The 20,816-nt window shown below is 33.2% G+C and overlaps 2 protein-coding genes across 2 annotated transcripts; one reads left to right on the forward strand and one right to left on the reverse strand.

Moving 5' to 3' along the window:
* Positions 1 to 3,949: 3,949 nt before the first annotated feature.
* On the reverse strand, positions 3,950 to 7,621 carry LOC118048545 (L-ascorbate peroxidase, cytosolic). Its single transcript, XM_035058297.2, has 9 exons — positions 7,343 to 7,621; positions 7,039 to 7,213; positions 6,862 to 6,927; positions 5,205 to 5,253; positions 5,033 to 5,115; positions 4,863 to 4,942; positions 4,573 to 4,675; positions 4,369 to 4,427; positions 3,950 to 4,253 (listed from the first exon to the last, which is right to left on the reverse strand). Exons 1-9 carry the CDS (start codon positions 7,459 to 7,461, stop codon positions 4,238 to 4,240), a joined length of 750 nt encoding a protein of 249 aa, XP_034914188.1. The 5' UTR covers positions 7,462 to 7,621; the 3' UTR covers positions 3,950 to 4,237.
* Positions 7,622 to 11,339: 3,718 nt separating this feature from the next.
* LOC118048543 (uncharacterized) lies at positions 11,340 to 19,138 on the forward strand. Its single transcript, XM_035058296.2, has 14 exons — positions 11,340 to 11,542; positions 12,224 to 12,323; positions 12,438 to 12,565; positions 12,665 to 12,818; positions 12,959 to 13,068; positions 13,215 to 13,298; positions 13,369 to 13,417; positions 13,512 to 13,603; positions 13,750 to 13,888; positions 14,139 to 14,221; positions 14,344 to 15,626; positions 17,592 to 17,699; positions 17,783 to 18,731; positions 18,859 to 19,138. Exons 2-13 carry the CDS (start codon positions 12,231 to 12,233, stop codon positions 18,331 to 18,333), a joined length of 2,874 nt encoding a protein of 957 aa, XP_034914187.1. The 5' UTR covers positions 11,340 to 11,542; positions 12,224 to 12,230; the 3' UTR covers positions 18,334 to 18,731; positions 18,859 to 19,138.
* Positions 19,139 to 20,816: the final 1,678 nt, after the last annotated feature.

Below are 20,816 nucleotides of genomic sequence, written 5' to 3' on the forward strand. Positions count from 1 at the left end.
GCAATCAAGAAGAAAAAAAACATACATACCCCTTATCACTTCTACAAAACCAAATATATTTAATGAGAAAGTCCAAAAATACCTCTAAAGCAGGCTTTTATGTTTCTCTCTTCAAAGAACAATTTGGTAAATTTACCACGAGAATCCAAAGTAGTGAATTATGAGGGAACTCTGATTTTTTTTTTCGTTTTTTTTTTTTTTTGTGTGATGAGTTCGTTATTAAAGGCAGGTCCTGAAATGATATTCCATGCAGGAAATTTACTGGTGTTGTTAATGATTTATCATTAACATGACTTTGTGTTTTTACGGAAATGTGATATTTCCAAATTAATTTTCGTAACTAAAATTAAATAACCTCTCCGATCTAATCAAATGCTGGCAATGCTAAGTGACTTGTGACATATTATTAACATTAATAAACTAACATATTAATAAATAAATAAATAAGTTATTTTTACCTGTTTAGGAGTGCGTTTCAAAAGCACTTCTGAAAAAATTTGAAATTTTTTTATTTTTTTTAGTTTTAAATTAATATGTTTTTGATGTTTTCAAATCATTTTGATGTGCTGATCTCAAAAATGATTTTTAAAAAATAAAAAAACATTATTGACATGTTTTTCTAAGTGAAAAGCACTTTGAAAAATAATAGCAACCATACCAAACATCCTTGTCATTTATTTACCGTGTATTTTCTTCCAAAATTTTACATTTTGGTCCATAATTTGTATAGTTTATAGTTTGGTCATTATAATTTGTTTGTTTTTTTAATTTTATCATTTGCAGTTATATTTTCATGGTTCTGTACATTAAAATATGTTTAGAGTTGTTTTTTTTTCTCGTTGCCTTATGTGTTGTTTAGTTGTTATGGAATTAAATTAATGATCAATTCTATGAAATATAGTTTTAGCCTTTTGTTTTTTCTTAAAAAATATTAAGAGCTAAATTTGACATAAAAGAAGAAACAAAGCCCTTTTTCATAATAGAAGTTCAAAAGTTTCATTTAACCCCTTAAGTTTAATTTTTGCATATTTCATCTGTATTCTTTTAACTTATTATGTTTTTATCATATATTTTATTTTTATCACTTTTCAATTTCTAGAGGCTGAGAGACGAGGAGTAGTTGAAAATTTTTAAGAGAAAGAAAGTACATGGGTGGTCGAATTCTTACCACTAAAATTTTTAATTTTGGTGTTTATGAATTTAATTTTTTTTTTTTTTTTAAAAAAAAAAAAAAAAAAAAAAAAAAACCATAGGCAAACGCTTTTTTCCGTGAAGAATCAGCCAGTGAAACCATACTAGACTTGGACTTCTCCCCAAAACATGACTTTCAGGCCCAAGAACGCCAGGGGTTGTATTTTTGGGCCATGCACATGGCCCATTATTTCAACTAGGCAAGTCCAGTCCTTATTTTTATAATGATTCTTTATTTTTTATTTATTTAATTGTTTTTTATAATAAAGCTTATATTTAAATAAATCTATTGAAAGGATATTCAAATAATTATCTCATTATGTCTCTTTTTTTTCAAATAATATTAGCAATTACTTTTTGAATCATTTTTGAATAATTATATATTAAACTTAATATGTATAATTCTCTAAACTATTTTAAAATATTTAATAAGAATAAAAAAAATTAAAAAAAAATATTTGGTAATATCGCGCAGCCAAATCGCCAGTAACCATCTAAATTAACAGGCAAAATTGTTATTCATTAGTCAGGAATTACCTGTTTAAGAGTGTGATTGTGAATACTTTTTAAAATGTTTTTCGTGTTAAAATGATATATTTTTTATTTTTTAAAAATTATTTTTGAGATTAACACAACAAAATGATCAAAATTATTTTTTCTCAAAAAAATTAAAATTTATTAAAAACACAAGTTAACTGTGTTTCCCAACGCAGCCGAAGCAGCTATCTCGATGTGTGATAAAGTGAGAGGCCATTTGTTTACGCGGCTGCGGCTGTGTTTTAATTACAAAGCGGTTTGCAGCCGTTTGATAATTGAAAAAAAGTGATTTTATTGTTCATGGGTCCCACATGTTTTTTGCATTGAAAATGCAGTTAAAGAAAAGCAACGAATTCTTGCTTTTCTTGCACTGTTTATGTTAATTGTACTATTCATTAAACAGTGTACATTGATACACTGTTCACTTAAAAAACAATGAACAGTGCAATTCACTTGCACTGTTCAAGAGGGAATTGCATTGTGTGATTTTTTTTTTAATGTGTTAATTTTTTTAAAAAAATTTATTTAAAAAAAAACTAGTTTAGAGTGAATTAAATTCACTTGCAATGTGACGTGAGCAATATTTTTTTTCCCGAAAAACTAGTATAGAGTGAATTAAATTCACCCGCATTGTAATATCAATTTTATACTTGATAATATTTTATATAATTTTACCACACGCTCAAAAAATTATGGAAACTGTAGTTCTTATTGGATGTATTTTGTACGTAATAGAATTGTAGATGGTTTCATGAAATAATAAAAAATATTTTATATGAAGTATGATTTATTTTATGACGTAATAGCAATAATTAAATCCACAATATTTAAATTAAAAAACATCAATATTAATATATATTTTTTAAAATTATTTTATAACCTCAATTTCAAAAGCATTCTTAACCTAACACATTAAACAATTTTTTCTTCAACCTTAATTCCAACCACAGTTTTAACCAAACACCTATTTTTTCAAACCAACCTCAACTAAAAGTATTCTTTATAAAACAATTTTTTTCAAATCACAACCACAACAATTACCATAATACCGAACACACTTTGTATCTGTACCAGTCTTCTTGAAAATTTGCGAGACATGTCGTTCCTACCAAGCCGTAGAAGAAACAACCTCTAAACTGAGAGAATCTAGCGATCACGAGCTACCAGAATATATGCACGAATTTTTAAAGTTGAGATCATGAATTCTCAGGACAGCAAACAAAAATAATAGATGAAACAACCTATGCATACCACTGACAAGAATCCTTATGATCAGGTAATAAATCCACTAATCACTATGTCTTTTTATTATTTTTTTATTTATCTTCCCTGCCATGGCTAAAAAATTAGGCTTTTCCCGCAAGTGAGCCCGGATGCTCTCTGACCTCCTGTTTGCAAGTGCGGTATAATTATTTTTTTATTTAAAATTATTTTTTTATATTATTTTAATGTTTCAAAGTTAAAAAAAAAAAATATATATATATATATAACTAGATAAAAAATAATTTTAAAAATTATCAGTCACACTCTCGAACAATACTCGGTAAAAAATCTTTTTTATATTTATTTTTTTGTCGAGCAGGAAGGTACCTAACAAGTGATGATATCACGCCAGAGCCAAACCATCCATTCATGCTTATTATTAATATCTTATTTATTTTTTATTTAAAATTTTTTTTTTCTTTATTTCAAATTAATAATATATTTTAATGTTTTCAAATCATTTTAATAAACTAATATTAAAAATAATTTTTAAAAAATAAAAAAATATTATCTTAATATATTTACTTTGAAAAACAACTACAAAATTCATAACCACTCTCAAACAGGTACTAAAACACTCTAACATGAACCCATTTTTAACCTGATTTAATTTTAATCAGAAGAGAACGTAGATGGTAACGTCACAACCACTTTACCAGTTAAAGAAGCTCCAGTACCATATACATACACGGCACGCGCACACACACACACATATATATATATATATATACATACACACACACACACACACACAGAGATATATGTACACACACACAACATATATGTGTATGCTATACACACACACATATATGTTTTAAAAGTTCAGGATGCTAGATGAGGAAGGAAATGGTTTCCGGTGAGCAGAAAAACCAACCCTGCCCATGCCTAGAACCCTATAATTATCATTTCAGCTGCCGAACACCAAGCATAAGTCTGGCTAGTATGAAAACCATCTGTGTAAGCAATTGCAAATTTATAATCCATGGATGGAAACTACCACCATTATTGGCCGCACCATAAGACTGGCTAGTATGACAACCCTTACAATTCCATCTCCAAGCACTACATAAAAGGTAGCTTGCTTACGTTTATATTACAACACACTGAAACATACAAATATGGACCACCATAGCCATTTTCATATATTCTTGTCTTATCAGATCTAAGAACATAACCATGATAACAGACCAGCCTCCGGCAATTAAATAAGCAGCAGCAGCTTCATGAGCCTAGTCCCAGTTCCTCACTAAGAATCAGCATATCTTAAATGCAATTGCAGCAGTGGACAAATTTAGGAGAAGATCAGAGACAACAAAAGTACATGGACAAGGTAACTGGTTAAAGAGAGACAGAATTGAAAGTTTTTTTTTTGCTTACCCAAGCTCCGACAGCTTCAAATGAGCTTCTGAATAATCTGCAAAGAAGGCATCCTCATCCTGAAACAATGCCACCACCGTGTCAAAGCTTGATGATTACACTTTAGGACCAGATTATTGTCAACTTGATAGGATGAAATTTCCATCTAATGCAACTTTTTAAAATTTATGAGCTATTATCTAGAAGAAATAACCAGTCACTCACTTCAGCATATTTTTCAACAAGGGGACGGAAGACTGGATCCTTCAGAAGAGTTTTGTCTGATGGAAGCTGGATAAGACCTTCTTTCTCTCCACTGAGGAGTTCCCTGTTCAACAGAATCAAAACTTGCATTAGTTACTTGATTGCATCCTGTTTTCTGAACGACAGATTTGGTATTAGATTGTGGGAATAACAGCGAGACAATCACATAATGGCAAAATCAAGCATTAAGATCTGAATTCCAGACAGAAATATGTCAAGAAAGAACATCTCTGGAGCTGAATGTGTCTTACTTGAAATAGGAGTTGTCGAAAACAAGTGGGTTGGGGGTCCAGGGTCCCTCGAATCCAGAACGCTCCTTATGGCACCTCCCCTGTAAATATATCCGCAAACACCAACAGTACACATCAACAAAAAGAATAAGAAGAAAGTTCTTTACTTAATTCCATGTTTGTGAACAGACCAGAGTGTGACCACCGGATAGGGCAACAATATCTGTGTCACTGAGACCCATGTGGCCAAACACATCCCTTAAATGGTCTGAACCTGGAGTGACAGAAAAAAGATCATGAAATTCATTTGAAACATAATTACAAAATTATAATGATTTCCTTCGGTTTTCATCTAGGACAAACCTTTGGTTGCATCAGGCAAGCGACATTCTGGAGGTGGATCAGACTTGTCCTGAACAAATGCAAGGTTGATTAGTAATACCATCTAAAAACTGAAGCATGAATTCTGAAAAGGCCGCTAATAACATCAACAAGAGCAAAATACCACAATGGTCGTTAGAGACAGTTGTCAGAATTTGCATTAATATGGTTTGTTTCTGGCATGCCACTTCCTATTTCAACAACTGTAGAATATTCATATCATACTACTCTCAGGACAGAAAAAAAAAACTTGAAAATATACTGCATTTTGCAATCATATCCCAACCAATAATAAGCTCTTTTTCAATCTGAACAGCCCCATCCACATCCCATCAAAGCAACGAAAGCAATGAAGGAAAAGTGCTAAACTAATTCCAGGTATCAGGAACTACAGCCAATGGCGTTTAAATAGTTTGTATCTAATTGTGCCGTGTGACCTTGTTAGAGAATAATATAAATCATAGCCTGGAACCTTACCTAATAGTTTAAGCTATTGGGTTGAGATGGTTTTTCGACATAGTATCAGAGCCTTAATGACCTAGCGGTCACGAATTCAAATCTCACCATCTCTATTTATTTGATAAAATTAAGTACAAGGTAATGTGGGTTTGTGCAAGTTTTAAGCCCAAAGAGCTTTTACTTGAGGGGATGTGTTAGAGAATAATATAAATCATATCTTGGAACCTTACCTAATAGTTTCAGTTATTGGATTGAGATGGTTCTTTGACAGATCTCACAGTTCACTCCAATTCTGAGCAAACATCTTTAATCAATCACAGTATAAGGAATCCATATTATTATTGTCCAACCCCTTCTCTCTAACACATTTGGCCTGTCACCACCTAGCATAATGAACCATGTTCAAGCTAACTAATTCATAAAAGGAGTTGAAGGAAACTCAACTAGGCAGAGCTTGCATTATTTAGTACGAGCTAAACTCAACCTAATCTTTAGTGGGAGCAAACAAGTACAACTAGCAATCTTTACCATATAAGGACTATACCATGCACATCATCTATTTTCAAGTCCACAATCAGCACTGCATGATGTTTCACAAATAAAAATCATTTCACACTACTCACTTTCCCTCCCAAACATTTACGTGTTCAGTAAACTCAGAACCAATCAGTTTACCTTGATAGCAAGGACTGATATAAGTAAGCCACTAAATTATATCTGTCCATTGAATTCAAACTTGGAAATTCATCCAAAAACAAAAGCGCATGCATTGTAGGTTAGTCCTGTAATGCAGCAGTGGGAGCAAAGTTCTTAAATCCAGAGCATTTCCTCCTCCATAGAATTTCCTTTGTGGTGTAGCATACAAAGAACAGACTTCATTAGCTGCATCCTGAATGACCTACAAAGTAATCAAACTCTACCAAACTTATTGCATTACTATGAGCTCAAATATATGATCTTCAGATCAAATTGAAAACCATCAGACCACCAAAAGTTCCTTGTGCGCATATCTAGAGCTTGATCCTATTAAACTGATCAAGATATATGAACTTTGGACAAAGTTTTTTTTTTTTTTTAGATAAAAAGAACATCAATATCAGGCACAAAACAAAGCGGAAAAACACGAATGACAAAGAACAGATGAAGAATAAATTATTAAGCGACGATCTAATCACTTAACTGGTCTCCCAGGGTGAAAAGGAATCTCAGGCCCTCCCGTAACTTCAACAACAACAACACCAGCTAACTGCAAGGAAAATCAAACACACACGTACAAAAACCTCAATCATAAATAAATCAAGAAAAAGAAAACATAATTATTGATTTATAAATCAAATAAAGGCACGACAAACATTACTTGGTAGAAGTCAGCATAAGACAAGATGGGGAATTGTTCTTTGATGGGTTCCAAAAGCCTGACAGCAATATCAAGACCATTGTTAGCTCCATGAGCAAGCTCATCTAGGTATCTGATTGTCCCGAACGGTCCTCCTGTCTTTGTATGGACATCAAACGTACCAACAGAATGCCATCTACATCAACAAAAACAAAAACACACACACATGTATATATAGAACCCCATGCATACTTCAATCACTACCACTCAATCCTCTCAAACTCTCCAAAAAAAATATCAGATAGAAAAACAGAGATATTCGTACGCTAATCTGAGCATGAGAGGAGCGCAATGTTTTTCAGCGATAAGGCCTCTGAGTTTCCTCTTGCATTTCTCCTCTGCTTTCTGATACTCTTCACTGACTGTAGGGTAGCTCTTGCCCATGATGAAAATGGTAGCCTCTTTCTCTCTTTCTACCTTACAAACTGGAAACCAGAGCTGAAGTGAACTAACTAGTTATAATAAGTCTCTGGTCTTCCATCCATCCTTTCTGGTCGTCGGACTTTTCTGTAAGATAATTGGTCGCGTGGTTGCACTTTGGCCGGCTATCTTTGCAAATTGCACGGCTCAGATCATGCAGGAATAAATGACAAGCACATGATTTGAAAATAAATTACCAATCAAATATCGCCACGTGTGGAACTGAATGACGCAAGTGCTCGTCTATCTCCTTTTGAAAAATATTCTTGGGTCATCGTAGTGACTTCGGAACCGTGCCCGCTTTTTTTTTTTAATACATAAATCTGTTTTAAAAATATATTATTTAAAAAAAAATTAATATTAAATACAATATTTTTTCATTTATAAAAGAAAAATTATTTTATCGATTTTTTAAATTTATACTGAAAAACATATTTTAAGAAGTTCTCCATGATTTTCTTTGCAAGTTTTCTAATGTTTTTTAAATGGAAAAAAAAAACATGAACAATATATTTTTTATTTTATATAAAAGCAAATTTTAGCAATGTAAGGTATTAAAATTATTATTTTTTATATTTTTATATTTAGTTAGCGTTATAAATTTAATTTTTATTATAAGTTTAATATAATTTTGTTTGTTAGTAGTATAATTTTTTTATGATAATTTTGAATTAAAATAAAATTAATATTCTATAGTTAGTTTATCCCAGATACAACAAATTGTTCTATAATTAGATTATACCAAATACAAAACAAAAAAAGAATGGTTTTAGTTTTTTTATAAAAAAACACTTGTAATCTTTATGTTTTTTTATGAAAAAAATTATCTTCATTCTTAACAAGTAAACACATTTTCTAATTTGTTATCAAAAAATAAAAAATGAAAATGGAAAAGGAAAAGGAAACTAGAAAAAAAAATGGAAAATACGTTTTAATTAGAAAACATACCCTATTGTTTTTGTTTTGTATGATTATATCCCAATCAGAAAAATATTGTCTTTGTTTTCTATAGTCGGTAAAAGAGGTTTTTCCATGAAGCCAGTAAGTAATGTAGTAGTTTTTATAAATTCTATATTTATAATTAATGGTATTACACTAAAACTATATTAATATTAACAAATAATTAATATTAGTTAAAAAAAACTAAATGAGTTAAGTGTTTCGATATGTTATCACTATTCACCCACACTTTTATTTTTTATTAATATGAGTGTCCAGACCAATTTGCATGTATCTCGACTAATTCTATAAGTTATAAAGTTAATAACCATATAAGTTTCCAGTAATTCAAATGTTATGCACCCACACTTAATCACAATGTAAGTTGCATTATTCATCCATGGTGCAGTCGTTTTTTTACATCCCCTTTTGTTTTTTTGTTTTATTTTGGTATTTTAATTTATTTATTTTTGTTATTTTATCATTTAATTTTAATTTATTTTTAATTTAGTTTAAGAGGGTGTGGTTGTGTAGTTGTTGTGCTTCCTCTCGCATATGTCTTGTGGGGGGATTTACAATTGCATTACATAACAAGTTATAATTACAATTTACAATTATAAATTACAATCACGAAAAAAAAGAAGAAGCAAGGACCAAGATTATAATGTGAGCAAATGAAAAGACGAATTCAAATTTTTTATTGTGACATGGAGATACGGCAGTCCTAATGACCAATAGATGTTCACCAAGTGTTCAACTTTGTTTTCATAATGGTATAGTTTTGAAACCCGGCCCGACCCGGTGGGTGGATCCAGGACCCGATCGACCCGGGCATGGGACCGGTTCGGGTCTAAGTAAAAACCCGCCTAGAAGTTAACCCGGCAAAACCCGGTTGACCCAGCAGGTTGACCCGGAACCCGGCGATCTGGGCAAGCCCGGTCTCTCTCTCTTTTTTTTTTTTACAGAAGCATTAAACTACATCGTTTTGGCCTTTTAAAAGGCCAAAACGATGAAGACGAATAAATGCAGATCTCCAGGAGAGAAACAAGCTACGGAAGATGCATTGAGTTGTGGAGCTAAAGGAAGTGCAGTTATTATGACTACTCGTTTGGGAATTATGGCTGAAAAAATGACCACAAATCCTGTTCAACATATAGAAACATTGTCGGATGAGGATTCCTGGCTTTTATTTAAGCAGCTTGCATTTGGTATGAGAAGGAGAAAGGACAGAGGAGTATGGTCACTTTGAAAACATTGGAGCAGCGATAGTTAACAAGTGTAGCGGAGTTCCGTTGGCCATAAGAGCAGTCGGAAGCCTGATGCGCTCGAAGAAAATTGAAAGGGAGTTGTTGTCCGTCAAAGAAAGTGAGATTTGGGATCTGCCAAATGAAAGAAGCCAGATATTACCTGCCTTAAGTTTGAGTTATATGAATCTAAAGCCAGCTGTGATGCAAACACAACATTTGGGGATGAGATTTTTTTTTCTTCTTTTTTTTTGGTTGACTCGGATCAACTCATCTGACCCGTGACCCGGTCATTAGACCGGGTCGACCACCAGGTCGGGTTTTAAAACTATACATAATGGGATAGTTCTAAAATATTACAATACAACAACATACTGGACATGCGTTTCAGGGCATGCCATAATTGTTGTTTTCTTTTTTAATAAATCAAATATTATTTAAAAAATCTATAGTAATTGGATAATTTTATAAATATCATTACAAATAATTATCTAAATAGAATTTTATTTGAAGATACATAACAAAACAACGAGTGCCAGGGTAAACAAGTGAGTGTAAAGGGCAGCCTCACATGCTTTAGCTTTACAGCCAAAGGAATTTTATATATATATAGATAACGTGCTAGATAGATAGTTCGTGTTATTACATGGATTAAATAATTTTTTTCTGGACATAAAAAGAAACTACACACAAAACTTGGAATTTTTTTAAAAAAAAAACCAAAGAATTGGGTGCCTTGGCTAATCTAATTATACTTTAAAAAAGTAATTATGGCAAATGAATTTAATTATTAAAAAATTGATATCTAAGATATATATAAAAAATGACAATAGAAAAAATCTGAGTTAATCTATCAAATTTGTTATTTGAAACATGAGATCAAGATGATTTTTTAAAATAAAAATAAAATAAAAGTTAATTCATAACGAGCTAAATATTAAAAAATATAATTTAAAAAAATACACTACAAAAGATAGAAATCAACTAAAGCTAACCTTATAAACTTATAACCCCGGTTATGAGGCCAACATCATATTATAGAAGGCAAACTTGAAAACATCACAAAGCAAAATCCTCAATAAACTAAATATTAATAAATAAAACTATTTAAATAGTTATTGTACTATTTAAATTCATAAAGATAATATTTCGTGGTTTGTAGTGAAAAATTAAGCTTCATTATTATTTTTAATAAATTTTTGAATAAAATTTTTGATCACCTTACACGTGCAATGTTTTTAAAATGTTAGACTTGCCAATCTTTAAATAAACTGACTAGAATGTAGTTCAAATAGCTTAAATCCCGATCTTGAAAGAAAAAAACTTAACTTATAAAGCTTTTTTTTTAAAGATAATTTTCAAAATATTTTTTATTTAAAAGTGTATAAAAATTATATATTTTTATTTTTAATATAAATATATTAAAATAATAAAAAATTAAAAAATTAAAAATAAAAATAAAAGTAATTTGTTTTGAAATTTACAAAACTAGGGCTGAACCCAGCGCCAATCAACCCCAAAGTAACGAAGAGGAGCAGCAATTACGTTAATGACAGGTAAGCAAACTCAAAGCACCCAAGCACAAGCGCAAAAACAAGCAATCATCTATCCATCCATCAACAACAAACAGCAGCAATGCCATCCCATCCCACCCCACCCACAACCATCCCATCCGTCCATCCAAAAATCATTATTAATAAAAATAAAAAATAAAACACGGACACACCCACTAGCAAACACGCTTCACTTGTTTGTGGCTTTCACTTTTATCCAGAGGTCGCCTTCTCTTTCTCTCACACACAAGCTCAAAGCTCAGAGATTCCTCCCCCTCCTCTTCTGCTTTTTTTTTTCTCTTCCTCACTGTAAGTCTCTCTCTTCAGGAAGAAAAAGAAATCTCTCTTTTATTCGATTTGTTACTTTGGCTGACCTTAACTAATTTAAGATCGAAACTATTTTTTTTTGGAATAATAATAATAATAATAATAACCTAGATCGTTAAACCTAGAAAGAAAGTGACCATCTAAAAATTGAAAAATCCGTCTCTTGTTTAACACATCTTGATTGGAAATTGAATTCTGATTTTTCGGATCCTGAATCGAGTTTGGATGTACAAATGTATGATTTCTCTTAGATTGGTTAGTTTGGATTTTGTTTTTTCAATTGATTTGTTGATTTTTGTGTATTTCTTGTTGTTGTTGTTGACTTTGTTGGTCAGTGAACAGGAAGTGTTTTTTTTCAATCAGTTGCATGATTAGATTTAATAGAATTTATGAATATTTACTTGATAATACTCTGTTTGGTTGCTGAGAAATTGAAAAAAATTGACATTTTTGACCTTTTGTTTTGTTATGAAACTTGGGCGTGCTGTGTTTATTGTTTGAGTGTAGAAGCTATTTTTAGTTGTTCTAACTAGTCTAAACTGAGATAATTGGTTGAATTGGGTGGATTCTTTTTATGGGTGTTATGAAATCTTGGCATTGGCCGAATTATTTTTAAATTATGTTATATGAAGATATATCTAATGTTGCTTGAATATTCTCCAGGGCAATCATGAGTGACAAAGGAGACAAGACATGCCCATTGTGTGCTGAGGAGATGGATTTGACTGATCAGCAATTGAAACCATGCAAATGTGGTTATGAGGTTTAAGCTATGAGCCTTACTTGTATATTAGTTTCTGTGCAAAAAGACTGTTGGCTTCTCCCCATCTCTATTATATTCTGTTCACATTTGTTTTCTTCTCTCTTATTGTCACAGGTCTGTGTTTGGTGCTGGAACCACATTATGGAAATGGCCGACAAGGATAACTCCGAGGGTCGCTGCCCAGCATGTCGTACACCTTATGACAAAGAAAAAATTGTGGGGATGGCAGCAAACTGTGAAAGGTTATAATCATGCTCACTGTGCGGTTTTTTTCCAGTGTACAAATACTATTTGATGAGTTGTTGATGTCCACCATTCACCATGCACTCTTTGCTATGTAGGCTAGTAGCTGAAATGAATTCAGAGAGAAAACTGAAGTCCCATAAGGTGAAGCCAAAAACATCTGATGGAAGGATGCATCTAAGCAATGTTAGAGTCATTCAAAGGAATCTAGTGTATATAATTGGATTACCTCTTAATCTTGCAGATGAATCTGTGAGTATTCTTGTTTATCTTTGTGCATCTGATCACAGCTTCTATGTAGATGTAATCCTGCTGTAGTAATTCTTGCATCTGCTTACACTTCTTTATATATTTCTGGAGTCTGAGGTGGATTTTTTTTTTGTTTCTATCAGCTTCTTCAGCGAAAAGAGTACTTTGGCCAATATGGAAAGGTTCTGAAGGTGTCTATATCTCGAACCGCAACAGGGGCAATTCAACATGCTGCAAACAACAGTTGTTGTGTGTAAGTTCACTTTCCATTTTTTTGGTCAAATGTTCTCCCCCCCTCCCCACAGTGGGCTGAAACTTGAATCCTAATTAGGGATTCTGTCATACTGTAGTCATTTGATGTTTTATAGTGTTAACATGGTACCTTTTTTCACTTGTTAGGTATATAACATATGCAAAAGAGGATGAAGCAGTTCGTTGTATTCAATCAGTGCACAGTTTTGTCTTAGAAGGTAGATCCTTGAGGTAAGATGATCGTTCCTCTGTATGTTACTTTTTTGTTGACAATCTTTTGATCAATAAGAGTTGTATACAGGGCATGTTTTGGAACAACAAAATACTGCCATGCATGGCTGAAAAATACGGTAAGAACATGCAAACTATTCATCCTTTACAAGTCTACATACCAAGAATGGAGCTTTCTCTGCTACCCCTCTGCTAATACTTCTGTTGTTCCAGCCTTGCAGCATTCCGGACTGTTTATATTTGCATGATTTTGGCTCTGAGGAAGATAGTTTTACAAAAGATGATTTAGTTTCAGCCTTTACAAGGTTATTATCTGGTCTCCACCATTTTCCAGTTTTCATATCTCTTACATTAAATTACTTTGCTTAAGAAGACTTGCCTAATATTCCTGGTCTTTTTGCTATTCATATATACCTGCATTGTTCTTAAATTATCTTTTATTGTTTTAAAGGAGTAGAGTACAACAAATTGTTGGTGCTACAAATAATTTGCATCGGCGTTCAGGAAATGTTTTGCCACCCTCATCAGATGAATCCACCAATAGGAACATATCATCCACGGCCAAACTTGATGCCAATACCTCTTCAAATGTAAGCCTCCATGTTATATTTTGCCTTTTCAGAAAAAAAATTGGTTATTTCTGGTGATGCATTTGGGGACTGTATTCTTGTAGGACTGATCATTAAATTACATAATCTGATGTAATCATTATAAGGTAAAAATATTGAATGATCCCCCGTTCAGTAAAGTTAAAATGAACAAATCTACAAAAGTAGTGTTATTGTTTATTACTCATGCAATGCTCTTACTATTTGAAATACCCTGACTGTTGCTTTCCAGCAAAATATTGTGAACTGGGATAGTGGGTCATGTGCGGATAGTGGTGCTGGAAGATCCAATACACTTCATGGGGCATCTTCATGGTATGAGATCTGCTGTTATATGACATCCTGAATTTCATCTTATGACATGTGGCATGCTGACTTTTATCTTATGGTATGTGGCATTCAGAATTTTATTATATTCTATTCAATGGCTTTTCCAGGGTTACGCGTGTCGCTGGCAGTTTGCCACCAGTTACAAGTTTGTCATCATCAGGTGGAAGTCGCCATCATAAACCTGAGACATCACATGGGGACCATGGTCTTGCGCCAGAAGTTGTGATCACCAAAAGTTCTGGTGATATAAAAAGAACTATACCTGAAGGAAGCTGTGAAGTGCATCCTGCCAATCTAACATCGATTGACCATTTTCCTTGTCCTCCAGCATCTCAGGACAGCGCTAGTGATACTGATGAACAACCAGCTGGAACTAGCCCTTCAAAAATCACTAAACTGTCCTATTTTACTGGTCTGGATGAAGATGAAAATTTTCATGCAGATGGGGACTTGCAGGGACTATGCTCTGGATTATCATCAATTAGCATTGATGATCACCTTAAAGATGAGTACCGTGAACCTGTTACTCCAGATATTTCAATTTCTAATCATAAACTGGCCAAAAGTCAAGGTGCACAACCTTTTGTGAGCGAGCCACCTAGTAATTCTTCATCCTCGCCAACACTGAGAGAATGTGCAATTGTTGAGGATTTACTATGTTTTGATGATCGGGAAGTCCAGGGCTTTGGAAGCATCCATCATGAACCACCCATATCATCTTTACTTTCTCCAAAACAGTATTTGGAGCAGTCAACCTATCATTCCTGGCAGCAAGGCGAGAATGTACATCCAAGCATTGTTCCTGCTAAGCATGATGAGGTTGCTTTTCCATTCAGATCTGGCAACACTGTTTTGTCTAATGGGTTGCATGACAGGCAAGCTAATGGCCTTGTTGAGTGGGATAGGTCTTCTAACTATTCTAGTGTCTTGTCAGAGGTAGGACCAGGGAAGTGCTTGGAAGAACATGGTAGTAATTTAGCTAGTATTGACTATAAACTTGATCTAGATACAGATGAGAGCAGCATTATCTCAAATATTCTATCCATTGATTCTGGTGTATGGGAAGATTCGTTGACATCACCTCAGAGTTTTGTCAAGTTGCTGGCTGATAACGATAAGCAACAAAGTTGTCGCAAAATACCATGCATGCGAAAAGTACAGGAGAGTAGTCAATCAAGGTTCTCATTTGCCAGGCAGGATGGTTTCTCTAATCATTTGTCTAATTTTGAGCATTCACTTGAAAATGCAACAAATAAATCTTCTTCCTCAAATTATATTATTGAAAACAAGGATCCTTGGATGGACAATTATCGTGGCATCTCTTCAAATATTAGTTCCATGGAATCAAATGGTTTCCTCAGCAAGCATCCTTTTACATCTAGTTTTTCTGGTGAGTGCCGTCTATTTTGATACAATGCATGATGCATCTTCCTATTTTCTTCAGAAGCTGTTCTTTTCATGTAACTGGATGTATTATGGTTTGCCATTGTAGTACCATTGCTGTCTTGCTTTGGCCCTCATGCATATTTTTGTTAAATTTAGCCAAACATATTCTTGCCATTGTCTTGTATTACGGGACATCCATTTGTTTTTCCATGTATGATATGATGATGCATGATACATCCTTTATGTATTTGTGAATAATGCTCTGAGTTCAGAAGACTATCTATGATAAAGAAATATGCCAGGGATACTCCCAACTAAATTATGTGCTGTTTTCATTTTGGCAGTTCTTGCTAAAGCAATGGCATAGGGTACTATCAGTAAGGGTATTTTTAAAATTAATATCGTGTCATTCACTCAGGCTACACTATTCAGTAAGAGATTCAGTAAAAAACTCTAGCACCATTCCTATCTTAACAAATGTGTTTTTGATTTATTTCCTTGAATCATGGGGAATGCCATTCCTTTCTTATATCTGAATGATTCATCTCTTGTTTATTGGAGAATGTGTCTTTTTTTTTCCAGGGGGGGTGTTATTCACTAGTTTGGGGAAGGAGGATTTAAACTTGAGCTGTTCTTTTTTGAAAAGGTGTTGCTGCCAGTTAGGCTATAGCTATATCCCTGCGACAGGGACATGTAGAGAACTGGAATGTTTGGTGGGGCCTTGGTACCTCCCAAATGTGTAAGGTGGCTTTAGGTTTCAGAACAACAAACTAACTTTTTATGAAGGGATAGATTGTCCTTTGGAATATTAACTCTTTGAAGTTGGGAGGCAGATATTGCTATCTAGGTATTCTTAGGTGTTGTGGAAAGGGCTGCAGCCTTTATTAGGGATGGTTTCCTTTTTCATTCATACCACTGTGGGAAGCATGCCTGTTATTTAGAATAAACATGAAGATGGTTTCTAGGCTCTGGTCCTAAGGAAGGTCATCTTTCTAAATAACAGATTAAAGTAACTACTGATATTTTAAGCTGCTTTATAGTTATGACTGGATGGTCATTGGGGTCCTAGGGATAAGTGACATAGGGCTAAAGAGAGAGCCAAAAAAGGATCTTTCGTGTATAATCTTGCATAATCTCGAATGTTATCAGTTCCGGTGCATAGACCAAATAATACAATGCAAGCAAAAGTTCCTAGATTCATGGAGATATAGAAGAGCATATAAGTTATCATGCTTGCATATCCACCATTTGAGTCTCCAACAATTATTCCAATAATTACATATCCAATTTGACCTATGGACGGATATGCAAGCATAACATGATACGGTGGCTTCCTGCTCACATGCTGAGGGTATTCTATGAAAGAAAATTCCTTCAAATTTTATTTCTCTATCTTGCTCCCTTATTAATCAAATCTTTTATTTTATGCTTGCTTGGTATCAATCTTGGGAGGGATGGAGTGTGTTAGTTTCTTTTTCAGAATTTGAAATATTGATAAATTTTCAGAATTTAAACCATTGATAAATTTTAGAGATGAGCTATTGAAGGTAAAATCTTGACATGTGATAATGATGCCTTTTAGATAGAGCAAGAAATTCCATTGCTATTTAGAAAGTCAGAGCCAGAGTTGAGAAAGTCACAGGAGTTGTGGTGCTTAGTCATATCATCGGTGCAATTATTTTAGTTTTTGTTCACATGTTGGGTGAAGAGTTATCTAGAAAGATTCTTGTCCAGTTTTTAGTTATATTTGGGAATACTAAAATGCTTGAATCCTCATAGCTTGTACTGTCAGTTATGCAAAGCCTCAACTTACGAAGATTTTGATAAAAAAAGAAACTTTATCACAGGAAGATTTTGAATGTGAATTTCCTTGAATTTTAAATTTGTTCTTTGCCATTCTTATGAAGCTTTGGAACTATTCTCCGTACTTAACTTTTTTATTTATTTTTTGCTGCAATGCCATGAACAGTTTCCAAAACTTCCACTTCTACCCCACCAGGATTCTCAGTGCCAAGTAGAGTTGTACCTCCAGGCTTTCCTACTCATGGGGCAGTGCACTATGATTTTGACCATTCTGGTTTGTGATTTATAATTTATGATGGTTTGCCTTTTTGTTGTCTTTCTCTTCAATGAATTTTAATTTTTTTTTTTATTCTCCAGCAAATCATTTTCTACAAAACTCTGCACCACTATCTCGGAACATTGGCATCTCTGGGGATGTTGAATTCATTGATCCTGCAATAATGGAAGTTGGCAAAGGATTTCTGTCAGCAAGGCTGAATAATCCAGGCTTTGATGCAAAGCCAGCTTTGCCTCCTCATTTTAGTCCTTTTGATCATGATTCAGAGCTTCAGATGCTGATGCGGCAATCAATTTCTGCACAGCAGAACATAAGGTTATCAGATCGCTACAGGAATAGATTCTCTCCCCCAGATGATACGTACTCCATTTCACCTGTGCTTCTTGGTCAATCCCCGCCCAACAAACCTTCATCATTTACACAATTGACGGCTCAACAGCTTAGAAATGTGCACATCTCAAATGGCAGTTTGGGTGGTTGGAATGAGGTAAAAAACGTTAGTGATCCTTGTATGCCAGAATTCCTAGGAAATGGAGGGATGGGATTTAGCAAATTTGTTCCTAGTTATGAGGATTTGAAGTATCAGATGTCTGGTTCCAGCAATCTATACAACAGAGGATTTGCAATGTGATTTCTGCTGGGGATTGGAATTACTCCTTTATGCTTGAATAGGCTGATGAACTTAACATAGTGGTTAATTTGGTGCGTTCTAAGGTGCCCTTGGATGAATATGTTTCAGTTTCTTTGTGTTGGTGCATATTGGATGTTGGCAAACCCTAGTCAGGTGTATTCTTTGCCCCTCTCATGACCAGGAACTTCTATCTTCTAATGGAGCGAGTGAAAAGGCAGTTTATTGTTGTGGCAGAATTCAGTGTGGGCTGCAAGGGATTACTATGCCTCGAGTGACTGGGATTGCTCTTGGCTTCACTCTCTGTGGTACATCTGAGTTGAATGGTTATTCCATTTAATCCAGATGCATGTTCATATCATGCATCATTATTGACATCTTTTTTTCCACATGAAGAGAAGGTGAATGGCAAAAGTCTTCTTGCGTGCTTTTGAATTCAATTTCCTTTGTTGTTTCTTTGTGGATTCAAAAAATCAATATACATTGAATAATTATTTGTTCATGCTCTACTTGTCTTTCTATTTGCAGGTTTGCTGGGAAAAGAACACTGGTTTTAACAATGCACATTTTGGCAGTTTTTTAGACTTGGAGTGAATCTGTGTACTCACGTCTTACATGAATAAAGAAGGTATTTGATAGTTGCACCTAATTCAGATATGTTCATCATCTTAACAAATAGGCCCAAAGCTAGAGTTCAAATGGAAAACTGAGACTTCCTATAGATAATAGAAAAATGAAGGTCTTCGTTTCTTTCTTTCCTTCCTTTTTTTAATGTTGCCTTATATGAATGAAAACAGAGTTTAAACTATTGTTTGTCTCCCGTTTCTGTCTCCTCACATAATGAGTTGTGCCAGTGAATCTATTTGTCCTTGCATTATGGGGTGGGGTGGGGGGGGATACAACACAACATTTTCGAGCTTGTTTCTGGATCTGTAATGAAGCCAGTTGATGTTTTCGTCAATATTGATCTGTAATCGTTTTGGTCAATAGTGCTTGTTAAGCATACATCTGATTTGAAATGGAATAAGAAAATGAAACTATTAGTGTCTTTTTGTTTCTCGGAGACATACAATCTTGAGACAATAAGTTGATAATATCATATCAACTTCTTTACTTGGTTTCAATGTTTGAGTTGCTTCCAAGGGATCTTGTCCTTTGATATACCTTCTCTGCCACAGAAATAGCTTGGTTTTCTTGCAATTATTTTGGTCGATACATGAGAATATCTGAAGAACGAAATACAGAGAACACCGAATAAATATGGTTAGGGTGTAGCTCAATGAGATCCACAACTGTGCCTCCTTTATGTAATATAAATCTGTTACTTGTATCCCAATCTTTGAACTTGGAACTCCATGTTTTTTCAATCTGCCTCCTAACAAAACGAAAGTCCAAGTTTGCTTTTGAAATTGTCCTTCCCAATACAACAGATTATTGATAGATTGTTGACTGTTTGATGTTGGTGGCTGGTTTATTTCAGTGATAGAGGTACTGGGTGGGATATGATAATAATAAATTGTTAATATTTCAGGGACTACCCTTATGTTTAGCCAACAGATAATCTGAACCTTTGATTTTAATGATGTGAAGATAATTGGTTGCATGCATTTTTGCAAAATGCAGAGGTGTCCTTGATCATCTGTTCTTTGTATTAAATTTATTGCTATTTATTTCGTACCTTAAATCTGATGTCATTTAATATATACAATTTGTTTCTATTTTTTTTATCGTTATTTGGTTTATTTTTTTGTTTTCAATTTCATATCTCAATATTTTGCTTTATTTTATTTTTATGTTTGATTTGATTGTTTTTTTTATTGATATTTATTTTGTTTTTAATTTTTTTTGATTGATTTTTTTTAATTTTTTTTGGTTATTTTATCGATTATGATATGGCTTCATGATTTTTTTTAGATTTGTATTTTATAAGGTTAGTTTTCATCTTATGTTCCAAATCACGAGTTCTAAAATTAACTCGAGTTGAATTGTGTGTTTTCATAGGTCTTTTTTGAAAGTCAATTTTTTTGTTGTTTTTTGAAGTTGATTTTTTTTTTGTTTTGCTCTTTAACATTGTGTTGTCTTAAGATTTGAATTTTATTATTTTATTTAATTTGCTTTTTTATGAGGTTATTTAGTTTTATGATCAAGTTGTGTATTTGGTAGATTGATTGAAGTTGGTTTTTTTTTTTTTGGATTTTTTTAATTTGAATTGTTAAGAATTGAGTTTTAATTTTTTTTTCCATTTTTATTTTCATTTAATTTTTATCTTATTATTAAATATTGAGAAGATATTTTTTTCTAAAATATTTTTAAGTTGATAAGAGTCTCTCTCTCTCTCTCTCTCTCTATATATATATATATATATATATATATATATAGAGAGAGAGAGAGAGAGAGAGAGATATATATATATATAATTTGGTTTATTTAATGCTGTTTTTCAATTATATTATTAAATTAATTGTATTTATTGAATCAACTAGAAT

This window comes from Populus alba, chromosome 6 (assembly GCF_005239225.2).
Source record: "Populus alba chromosome 6, ASM523922v2, whole genome shotgun sequence".
NCBI lineage: Eukaryota > Viridiplantae > Streptophyta > Magnoliopsida > Malpighiales > Salicaceae > Populus > Populus alba.

Excerpts from the sequence above, each read along its gene's own strand:
- LOC118048545 (XM_035058297.2), bottom strand. The coding sequence starts at position 7,461 with ATGGGCAAGAGCTACCCTACAGTCAGTGAAGAGTATCAGAAAGCAGAG. Across the intron at positions 5,116-5,204 it reads CTTGCCTGATGCAACCAAAG|GTTCAGACCATTTAAGGGAT; the intron begins GTTTGTCCTAGA and ends CTGTCACTCCAG. Across the intron at positions 4,943-5,032 it reads TATCCGGTGGTCACACTCTG|GGGAGGTGCCATAAGGAGCG; the intron begins GTCTGTTCACAA and ends ATATATTTACAG.
- LOC118048543 (XM_035058296.2), top strand. The coding sequence starts at position 12,231 with ATGAGTGACAAAGGAGACAAGACATGCCCATTGTGTGCTGAGGAGATG. Across the intron at positions 12,819-12,958 it reads TTAATCTTGCAGATGAATCT|CTTCTTCAGCGAAAAGAGTA; the intron begins GTGAGTATTCTT and ends TGTTTCTATCAG. Across the intron at positions 13,604-13,749 it reads TTAGTTTCAGCCTTTACAAG|GAGTAGAGTACAACAAATTG; the intron begins GTTATTATCTGG and ends ATTGTTTTAAAG.